We start from the raw sequence: 12,617 nt of genomic DNA, 5'->3' as shown, positions 1-12,617 counted from the left end.
TATATATATATATATATATATATATATATATATATATATATATATATATATATATATATATATATATATATATATATATATATATATATATATATATATATATATATATATATATATATATATATATATATATATATATATATATATATATATATATATATATATATATATATATATAACAAATTTTATAATTTACGTTATTATAATGTATGTTCTTGTACATATACTTGCATTTATTTATAGGTACATACCAGTGGCGTGCCTAGGGTTTACCAGTAAGGCAAACCCATTATTTTTCACATTCGTGAATAAATGATGTACCTATAATTTCTTCACCTCATATCGTTCCCAGTATAGTAAGCACCCAGAAAGTATTATAAGTATAAACAATGTATTGTAATCATTGTAAAAATATGCATACATGTAGCTTTTGTAAGGTATAGCCATCGCCTTTAAATAAAGAAAATGTTCACTTTAATAAAATATCTTCCTCAGATATCAACCATAACCAATAAGTACCATCACCATATAATGGCATGCATAGTAGTTTATAATCAAATAAGCGCGCGATAATTTAAAAACAGTCACACATTATTATGTATTTTTAATAATTTGGTCTAGATTTAGTCATTTTTAATTGGAGTTTTTAGGCAAGCCGGGCTTTTGGGCTTCTAGGGAAGTACCGCCACTGGTATATACATTATAATAACGAACAAATATTAATGCACATATTTATAAGTAAAAAAAGATATTTTGACTTATGTCATTGTTTATTAACATTTTTTTAATACGACCATTTTCTCTACCTTTTTAAAGATTCAAAAATTTTCGCAACCGATTTGTTACAAGCACTTTGATTTGTTAGAATTTTTTATTGGTTTAATTTCAAAATTACGAATTTTAAAATCAGTTATCACTTTGAATATTAAATGGTCCACAAGTTCACCGTATGTCGACTAATACCAGGACATTTTTTTACATCGGTATATCGATACGTCCACATACTGATTGTTGCGGAGACATATTCTGACCTATCAATACAAATGACAACCTATTATCTCTTCGACATAACATAATTTTACTTGTAGGATATTGTGTACAAACAAAAGTTTGCATCATGTTAAAATACCTGCAATGCGGGTAAAGGGCACATCGAGTAGTTAGTTAATTGCCAATTAGTTGTCACGATCTTCTATTGTCACACTTCCCCGGTCCACTCAGGATATGTTTTCCTGATTTATTATACTCGGGATACAGAGATAGAGATCCTGTTCCAAGTTCAGACCAGTTCTCTGCGCACTGGATCCTTTGTTCGCCCCACAGGATGACCTAGAGCATGAGAATAGCGAAAAATTACGTTTCTATTATAGTTTCGACGTATTGTTGCGACGATTCTCGCACGAAGTTTTATGTGCAATGCGAATATGACCGGGAAATATAAAGGTCTGAGTATTTGCAGGGCGCACGACCGATCATAGGCTAGTTTAAGTAATAGTTTTATATAGTGTAACATTCACCATTCTGAATCCATAACATAGAAATGGATCAAACAAAATCTAACTCATACTTCTTACGTTTAAAAGAACTTTGATTTTTGTGCAATAAATTTGTATAACCCGCTTTCTTTTTCTATAAGGTCATTAAAATGGAGTATTAAAGTTTAGTATTACAGTAGTAGTACTATATATTAAAAAGCTTTTCATTACAACGTTGACACAACACGTATTATTTTATCGTCCCGCGAAATCAATAAATAAAAGTTATTTTTACGAGTAAAAACAAAAACAATTACATGAAAATGAACGACAAGACGTCGCGATGTTCTTGTGGAATTGTGGTGAACGAGGTGTTGGCCTTTATCCAGCAGAAAATGGATGTTATGGACGAAGTCAGTTTGTGCCAACTTTGTGAATTCTTCAAGGAAGACGAAATAGATGCCGCAAAGGCAATCTTAATAACCTACGTGCCTGCTGCACAAACCAGAAGAGTGGGCGAAGGTAAGAAGAAACGTAATATCAACGATATTATTAAAATTCTGAGAGAGACAGACCCAGATACTCTGCCCAAATTCGCTGTGCTAAACATCAATAGACTGCCTCCCATCACGTTTGACTATATCGATGTGAGTTCTCTACTTAGAGAGTTAACATATCTTAAGAACGAAATCCATAAGTTAAACATTGAAACGCCAAAGAATTCGGAATCGATCCAATCTCTGAAATGTGAAGTGGCAGAAATTAAACGTCAACATAACGTAAACGACCACCATAATGTAGGTAGGAGACAGCATGAAAAATTCATACCGAACGAAGAGATAACGCCATCTGTGAACAGCGACCCAAAGCCACCAACGCTCTATAGCGAAATAGTTGGAAATGAATTGACAGATGTCACTAAAAACAAAACTCAAAATGTAAATAATATTACTGAATCTTCTAGCCAGTGGACAATCGTTAAAAATGCAAAGAGTAAAAATAACTCCAATAATAACGATAATAAACGCCCAAAATTCAAAAATAAAAACGCCATACGAGGCAGTAATGTCTCGTCTGGGCTTAAGGCAATAGAAAATGTTAAATATTTAGTGGTATCGAGATTAAGTCTAGAAACGAATTGTGAGATGATCATTGACTTTCTGAAAACAAAAGATGTGGACGTTCATAAATGTGAGGAGTTACAAACAAAATCGGGTGATTATAAGACTTTTAAAATAGGAGTTCCTGAATCCATGTATAGTACCACACTAAACGGAGATATTTGGCCACAGTACTCTTTTGTACGACGATTTTTTTATAGCGAAAAAAAAACTAATATTTCATCATGAACAATTCCATTAGAATATGTTCCTACAACTGTAAATCAGTACATCGCATAGCACCGGGTATACACGAAATTTGCAACAATGTTGACATTCTTCTCCTACAAGAAACCTGGTTGATGAAGGACGACTTAAACTTCCTGAATAGTATCCACGAGGAGTTTCTGGCCACTGGAACATCAGCAATGAACTCTTCCGAGGAAATAATTCAGGGAAGACCACACGGAGGCGTAGCCATACTGGTAAGGAAGCAAATTGCTAATGTAACTATTATCGAATGTGGTGACGATCGGATGGCGGCAATAACCATACAACATAGCCACGGAGTCACTCTATTGGTAAATGTTTATATGCCAGTATGTTGCAACGAAAACCTGCCTGTCTTTGTGGACATCTTGAGCCGAGTTACAGCTATCGTAGATGAAACTCAAGTGAATGAGTTAATTTGTATGGGAGATTTCAATGCGCCCATACACAGTAGATTCATGGAGGAATTAGATGCCTTTTCTCAGGAAAACGAGTATAGTATCTATGACGTGAAAAAACTCGACATCAGCTCCTTTACGTTCTTCAGTGAGGCGCATAATACTACCTCTTGGTTGGACCATTGTATAATATCCAGTACGCTCGAACAGCGGATCACAAATATCCATATTGACGACAACCAACAGATGTCCGACCATTTTCCACTACACATACAAGTGGAGATGAAGTGTAAATATACATCTAAAAGTAATACTCAAATAAATGAGGAAAAAATTAATTGGAACAAATACAGTCAAATACAACTGAAGAAATACCACGATAAGACAGAGTCGCTCTTTAAGAAAATAATAATTCCTTACGAAGCTTTAACATGTGAACAGTGTATAAACCCACATCATAAATTCATTATTAAAGAATTTTACGAAAGTACGATAAAAGCTATGCGAAATGCCGCACAACTTGCATTTAAAGTGAATGCAGGGGGGCCCAAAAGCGGAAAACAAAATTCAGGAAACATTCCAGGATGGAATGAGCAAGTAAAACAAAGCCATATTAATGCACGAAATGCCTTCAAAGCGTGGCTCATAGAGGGAAAACCGTCTACAGGACCAGTTGCCCAGAGGAGAGCGGAAACGCGAAGTATTTTCAAAACAAATCTACGCACGGTGGTGAAGAATAAAAAACAGATACAAGCCGATATATTGGCAAAGAATATGCTTACTGCTGATTTCAAAATGTTCTGGAAACAAACAAATAAAATGAGATCGTCCAAAGCTACAAGACCCACAGAAATTGATAACATAACGGGTGACGGAAAAATCAGCGAACTATGGAAAGCCCACTTCAGTTCAATGTATGAGAAAACAGGAAGTGCGGAAAATTGTAATATTTACAATAAAAATGCTAACAATATGCATCCACTGAGTCCCTGCATTATACAAGTGAAGGAAATCCAGACTGCCATTAGGTCACTGAAATGTAATAAAGCCGCCGGAGGAGACGAAATTTGTGCTGAGTACCTTAGATATGCTAGCGCGAGAATACACGTACTGTGGGCGCTAGCTTTCACAGCAATGTTCCGGCACTCGTTCATACCTGAGTCTCTGTGTACGTCAATAATTATACCTATTGCAAAAAATCCTATGGGAAATTTAACAGAAAAAGAAAATTACAGGCCAATAGCGATTTCCACCATGGCGGCAAAAACCATAGAAAACATAATGATGGAGAAAGCTGTTGAAAACCTAAAAACGACCGACAACCAATTTGGTTTTAAAAAAGGATCGGGAACGGACACAGCTGTCTTCGCTGTTAAAAATACTAGAAATATATATGTGCGCCGAAATACGCCAGTATATGCCTGTTTTATGGATCTCAGGAAAGCATATGATACAGTAGTACATCACATTTTGGAAGAAAAAATACAAAAATCAATTGAATGTCCTACGACGAAATGCATGTTAAAAAACTGGAACGAAAATCTCATTTATAGAGTAAAATGGGGGACCGAAACCTCAACTCCGTTTAAAGCTCAGCGAGGACTCAAACAAGGTGGAATCACATCTCCTAGCCTATTTAACCTTTACGTGGATGCATTACATGATAGGTTAAACCAAGTAAATGCGGGATGCTCCATAGGAGGAGGGAGAGTGAATGCCATCTCATACGCCGATGATATGGTCCTGATGGCACCATCGATAGCTGGCCTACGTAAACTTATTGCCATTTGTGAATGTTATGCCACAGAAAACGGCCTAGAGTACAACGCCAAAAAATGTGAGCTTGTGGTATTTAAACCCAAAAATTACTCATTAAAGGTACCGCCCATAACTATAAATGGACAAGAAGTTAAGCGGGTAAGTAGCTTCAAGTATTTGGGACATATCCTACAGGAGAACTGTGCGGATGATGAGGACATCAAGCGCCAGTATCGTGCTCATTGCGTGCGGTCCAATATGCTGACACGCCGCTTTGCCCACTGCTCCGCGCAGGTAAAAAATAGACTGTTCCAAGTGTTGTGTACGCAGCAATACGGCAGCGAACTATGGTGTAAGGTTACACAACGAAGCTTAAAGAGCATGAAAATATGCTACAATAACGGCTACAGAGCTTTAATGAAGTTACCCCGACACTGCAGCGCGAGTGGTATGTTTGCCACAGCACGCCTACCACATTGGGATGGCCTGTTAAGGCACCGAGTGGCAGGCTTCCGGGAGAGGCTGATGAAGAGCTCCAACCTCATCATAAAGCGGCTTGTGGAGCACAGATGGGGGCTGGACATGTGGCGGCACTGGAGCGCAGTGCTGCGTTTGCCAGCGAGCTAATTTTCGTCTACATCTCTCCAAATTTATTATTATTTTAATTTTTATTTTATTTTATTTTTATTTTTTTATTATTTCTTTCAATTTCTTATTTCCTTCTTATTTCTAATTTCATTGTTTAAATAAAATGTTGTAAAACATATATGGCTGACTAAGTATTGCACCCACCACTTAGTCAAGCTGGAATAAAGAGTTATAAAAAAAATAAAAAATAATTAATGCATAATGGAAGTGGGTAGATCTGATATATTATATATCCCATCTTTCGGCCATGTAGTATTTGATTACATTTTTTTATTCATTATAATTTTATAAATGTATATTTCAAAATCTGCCCTCGGCACTGGAAACTCAGTCAGGGGGTTCATAATCGTAATATGTAATTTTTTACAAAATGAAATAAATTAATACAAAAACGCTTTCGCAATATGCTAGATTCTATAATAATATTTATCCATTTTTAGTTCAGCGGTCGGATATTTAAATAAACATGTTTCTAATAAATATTTGTGGGAATGTTATTTACGCAAAGAATAAACTTGCAATATGAAGCATCTCGTTGAAATTTAACGACATAGACACGTAGACAGATGGTGTTCTATTGCCGAGGATAGTACAGTTTTATTAAATGACTGCCATATCTTGTTTGAACTAAATAATACCTTGGATACGTATTAAATCTAACAGAAATATATCTCCACATACTCCGACTCAAACGCTTGTCTTTTTCAATATTATAATAAAGTTTTATTTTTTGTTTACAGGAGGAGATCGGAGAAGTTTTCGACAAATGGAAAAAGAAAGAGGCTGTCACGAAAACCGGAATATCAACAAGTATCCATACCGATACTAATGGTTGCCGTATGAAATTCCTCTCTGAATCAGATATCAAATTATCTAATCAAAATGGAAGAAACACTAGTCACAATAAAAGAAAACTCGCCGATAAATTCAATGTAAATGGGAGGTTTCCTAAACAAAATGGCGACACCCATGAAATAAACGTTAAGTTTTTTAAAAAGAATATAGAAAACAGCGTAGAAGATTCTCGCTCGTTAAATTCCCAAACGAACCAAGATTGTGACGATTTTTCAGATGGTTTCTTGACGACGTTCAACGAATTCGTTTCAAAGAGGCTGCTCGATCTGTCTTTGGAAGACACCCCAGAAATGCCTCGTTTCAACTTTGAAGTGGATGACTCGGAATCTGACCCAGATTACGACGAGGTCTTCAATTCAGACGAAGAGGAAACTAATAAGCAGTATGGAAACAAACAGGATACTAGATCGAAATCATTCGAAGACGCGAGTGTTAGTTTTAATAGCTTAAATGGAAGAAGCAACGATGGAAAATCGAATAACGGATTTTTCAACTACAAAGTATCACCTTCCAAAACCATACTTGCAAACCTTCTCAGTAAAACTAAAAAACGCGATCAATCGCTAGCATCCCCTTGCCCGGGGGACGCAGTTCTTGTTAGGGTCATTTCCTTGCCGGAAAAAGATCTGGTTGATCCTAATCCTCTGCCAGTCAGACCTTTGGGTCTCCGAAGAAGCACTGCACCAGATATCCCAAAACATAACATCAACAAATTTGTACAAAACGGGGAACCTTTACTCTCGAAAAGGAAACTCCTCATTTCCAAATCGCTCAACAATTCACCACAGCTCTTACCGAAAAACAAAAGTAACGATTATCTTACGTGGTCTAAAAGTTCCCAGCTCAAAGTAAAAGAAAAAGTGGCTTTGGTTCAATCAAAAGCGTCTTCGTCCGTTGAATTAAACGATTCTAAATCCAACTGTGTTAGTCCCTTAAACAGTGCTAAATATCCCGCCTTCAATCCCATTAGAAGCGAGTCGAATCTGAACTTCCCCAATTCCTACAAGACAGGCAAAGACTTGGGTAGGTTGGTGAATGTCAACATCAGCCAAATTAAAGCGGGATTGTTCAACAATTTGAGAAGTAGTGAAAACGTGTCCTCTAATAAAAATGCAACACGAAGTACTTTTGAGGATAGGGTGAATAATAACAGCTGTGACAAAAACCAAGGCTATAATCATGAGAATCACGTATCTCAAGATCTTGGAGGGAGACAGCAATGGGCTCAGGTATGAATATATTTTTAAAATATTTAAGGATAAATAATATATGTTTGTATGTATGTATGAATCTAGGATTCCGATGTTAAAATGCATGGCACGATATAATTATTAAGTCTGCTTGAAATAATTATTCAAATAGCTTGACATTTGACATTTGCAACTCGAAATATGTTGACTGCTCGCTATCGTCCAGTTTTTAAGGGTGACCTATCATAAAATTGAATTTGGCACAGTATTAAATTTTATTTAAAATTCGAGATCGAAAGATTTTTTAAAATTCGTAGTAGAAACTTTGTTTTTTTTTAATTATTAACATAAATTTTATTAAATTATTAATGAAATTGTGTGTATTTTTTTTGTGACAGTATTTTACTAACTGTTAATTAGATTGCTTGTAGGATATAGTTTAATTTTTAATTTATCACTGACACATAAATGCTGCCGAAGGCTATTATTTTTGTAGGTGACGTATTTGACAAATTGTTTATGATTCTCTTTGAGACTATTTTATGAAATGACAAACATGTAAAAATTTTATTTTATTAACTTTTACGTTTTGACGAAAAAAATATGAACTCAGATGTGTTACGATTTTTTATTTTTATTTAAATTGTTTAACATTTTGTATATTAATATATTTTTAAACTCTTATAATATTGATTCTGCTAATTTTCAACTTACTATTTATTCGGCAATATTTTATTAGATACATTTTGAAACCGATTTGGATAATCTGCATAACTGTCGCAAATTAATAACCAGAAATTTGTGATTTTTATATTATCTTTTGACATCTTATCAAGATGAAGAAGAATATGGAAGTCTGGGCATTTACGGGGCTGACGACCGTCATAGGCTGGTTTAAGTGATCACTTTACACACGTGTAATATTCACCAATTCTACCCATTATTGACAACCACACTACTCAAATTCTTGGAAGTTCTATATATATGAACCAATTTAGAAACCTTGTTCTTGTATCACTAGAACTTCACTAGAGACATCTATTGGTGAGATGTAAAGAAGCTTTTTATTAAGCAGAAACTCTTATATTAGTATGTGAGATCCGAATCCTGGATTATAATCACACACATGAGAAACGCCAGAAAATACCATTTTCATTTTTATTATTAAGCTTATAATTTGACCAGATAATTTATTTACAATATGTTGAGTGTGTCCAAATACTTGTTCACAAAATCTGGATAATCTCCAATTACAGGAGTCATTTTCATATTATCTTTTGACAACTCATCAAGATGAAGAAGAATATGGAAGTCTGGGCATTTACGGGGCTGACGACCGTCATAGGCTGGTTTAAGTGATCACTTTACACACGTGTAACATTCACCGATTCTACCCATTATTGACAACCACACTACTCAAATTCTTGGAAGTTCTATATATATGAACCAATTTAGAAACCTTGTTCTTGAATCACTAGAACTTCACTAGAGACATCTATTGGTGAGATGTAAAGAAGCTTTTTACTAAGCAGAAACTCTTATATTAGTATGCGAGATCCGAATCCTGGATTATAATCACACACATGAGAAACGCCAGAAAATACCATTTTCATTTTTATTATTAAGCTTATAATTTGACCAGATTTTTACGTTATACGTTTTAGGTGTATCCAAATATTTGTTCACAAATCTGGGTCTGTCCACTTTATTTAGATTTATTTTGAAATTTCAACATAGATGAAGAAGAATATAGTATTTTGGGTATTGACCGGGCTTATGACCCGTCATAGGTCGATTTTAGTGATCACTTTATACTCGTGTAACATTTATCATTCTACCCATGATTGACAACTACATTACTTTATAAGTTATATTTATGCTTCAATTGACACATTCTGTTATATGCTACTTTCTCGGCACCATCTATGGTTGAGTTCAGGAAGTTATTTATCAGCATAGATCTTTATGGATGAATTTAACTTTCTTACTGAATTATTTTATTTACTAGGAATCGCTTCAAAACATATTTAATTTATTAAAAATATGTATATATTGACCAGTTCACAATACTTTGAGTGATTGAGCTATCTAACTAACTAACTAACTAACCATCACGCCGCTTCCCCGCAGGGGTAGGCAGAGAAAAAAGAACGCCACACCACTCTGTCATTGCAAACATTCTTCGCCTCTTCCACGTTCATGCATCTCCTCATACATACCCGCCGATTGTAACGACTCCTAACCTGACCACTTTCAAGTATTTGGCATACCTGGTCGTGCCATGTTTTTCTCGGTCTTCCTCTGCTATCTTTTCTCACAAATTCTGGGTTTTGAATAGTGTGGATGTCAATCATGGGTAGAATGATGAATATTTCACGTATATACAGTGACCAGCCTATGACAGGTCGTAAGCCTTGTAAATACTCATACTTCCATATTCTTTAATTATGTTGAGATATTAAAATAAATATACAGAAAAATGTCTTCATTTAATTTTTTCAGAAAGTATTCTGGTTACCCTATTAAAATGCAGGACTAATCAAAATGGAAATGAGAATCGCCTCATGCGCGCTACACTACTACAATATTAATCAACTTGTATATCTGGTCAAACAAATACAATTAGTGACCTTAAGTGGTGTGACTGCAATGTATGAACTGGATATGCATACATGTATTATATACATATAAAATAGGAGTACAGTGGTACCTCGACATACGAGTACCCCAACATACGAGTTTTTCGAGATACGAGCCGACGAGCAAGTGATTTTTTGCTTTTAGTTACGAGCGAAATTCGAGATACGAGTTCGGTTCGGTAGTAACACGCAGTCGCGCCATCACGATCAGTTAGCAGCGTGCTTCCGCTGCGATCAGTTGTGGAAAAAAAAAACACCCAGAAAAAGTTGCAACAGGTCGTGCATCTGACCTTTTTAATGACACTTGCCTAACTCATTTCCGGAACATTCTGAGAGGGAGGAAGAAACAAACCTCCTTGGACATGTTTTTTTCTAAACGGCCTACAGGTGAAAGCGAGAAAAATGTAGCGAAAAAGGCAAAGACCAGTGAGGATATCTAATTTATTTCTTTACATTCTCTTTTTTGTTTTTGTGCAATAAATATTTTATATTTATAAATACGTTTTTATTATTCAAAACCACGTAACAAAAATAACTGGGGGTGACATTTTGGAGGTTGGAACGGATTAATGGTAGTTCAATTGTTTTGTATGGGGAAATTTGCTTTGAGATATGAGTAATTCAAGATACGAGCAAGGTTGCGGAACGAATTAAACTCGTATGTCGAGGTACCACTGTACTTGCCTTATTATTTTGCATTCGTACCGTTACATTGTAGTATGATAGGACATATTCACCACATTATTTTTATTCACTACATTTAGGACGAATTGCCATATTTTTTTTACCACATTTACTAAGAATGATAAACGTATGCCGTTGTATTGTAGTATGTATAGGGCATCATCACCACATTATTTTTCTTCACTACATTTAGGACGAATTTCCATAGATTTTTTTCCACATTTACTAAGGATGAAAAACGTATGCCAGTTATATTGTAGTATGTATCGGGCATCACCACATCATTTTTACTCATTACATTTAGGACGAATTTTCAAAGATTTTTTTCCACATTTACTAAGGATGATACACGTATGCCGTTGTATTGTAGTATGTATAGGGCATCATCACCACACTATTTTTCTTCACTACATTTAGGACAAATTTTCATGGATATTTTTAAAGACATTTGCTAAGGATGATACTCGTATGCCGTTATATTGTAGTATGTATCGGGCATCACCACATCATTTTTACTCACTACATTTAGGGTGAATTTTCATAGATTTTTTTCCACATTTACTAAGGATGATACACGTATGCCGTTATATTGTCGTATGTATAGGGCATCACCACATCATTTTCTGTATTTTCACCTCATTAACTAAGAATGATACATAATATTTACATTTGTAGATATTAAAAAAAATAGTGAAAAATGATTACCGTTTATTAAATTTCAATTACGTAAAAACATTAAGAACCATTTTTTATATTACACTTCTTATTCTTCTATACCCCTACATGCACCCAATGGTGCATAGGGCACTGGATGATATCGACGCAGTATTATCTTCATAGTTAATTGCACGAGGGCAAAGCGATCAGCCCTGCGCTTTATGTACTAGTCCAGGGTGATAGTGAATGAATGTGAAAACCACTTATATTTATTTTTACCCCCCTGGGAATCGAAATTCAGTACATGCGAAACAAAAATTTGGACAGATTCAAAATATTGATCATCTAACACTTTTAAATATTTCAGAAAAACATTATCAACGTCATGATTTTGAAAATAAAGTGCAATAAGAATTTTTGCAAGACAACCAATGATTTATTTATTGATTTGGCGTTTAATTTGTAGAATTCCATTTCAATTTATGTATTAATTATTAAATCAAACACAGATTTTTTGAGTCTACTAAGTTGTATTTTATTGTTAAAAAACACAAAAAAAAATATTGTGACGATCGTTTCGCCTAGTTATGGCATTTTCAAACGAATGTTATGATTAAATTGACCGACGCGACGGTCCTTAAATAGCTATACAATTCTATGTACTTAACTAATTGATTTAACATGTGCAGTAATTTAACAATTAATACAACCAATGATATTTTATTTTAATTCTAATTTTTCACTTGTTAAAATTTATATTGATATTTTTTTTATCCCACAAAGCATGTTCAATATTCTTTATGAGCTGTTTAATTACGATTAAAATAAAGACATATATGTAGAGTGGATGTCATTTCCGTCATTATTACGATTTCTTCACTGCGTACATATGTCATCATTTTGCCGGAAGAAAATATTATTTATCATCGCTATCTGTTAATTA

General features: G+C 34.6%; 1 protein-coding gene across 1 annotated transcript in view; it reads left to right on the top strand.

The window, feature by feature from the left end:
• LOC148308236 (rho GTPase-activating protein 7-like) overlaps window positions 1-12,617 on the top strand; it is a 449,904-nt gene that overhangs the window by 145,518 nt on the left and 291,769 nt on the right. The window contains exon 4 of the mRNA XM_088262080.1: window positions 6,390-7,733. Within this exon, the coding sequence (XP_088118206.1) occupies window positions 6,390-7,733 (1,344 nt within the window). The remainder of the gene's footprint in view (window positions 1-6,389; window positions 7,734-12,617) is intronic.

The sequence above is a fragment of the Brachycentrus maculatus genome, unplaced genomic scaffold (genome assembly GCF_059751285.1).
Source record: "Brachycentrus maculatus isolate JH-2025_06_01 unplaced genomic scaffold, ASM5975128v1 h1tg000173l, whole genome shotgun sequence".
Taxonomy (NCBI): Eukaryota; Metazoa; Arthropoda; class Insecta; order Trichoptera; family Brachycentridae; genus Brachycentrus; species Brachycentrus maculatus.
Note: the sequence above shows the minus strand (reverse complement) of the source record. Positions and strands in the feature narration are given on the sequence as shown.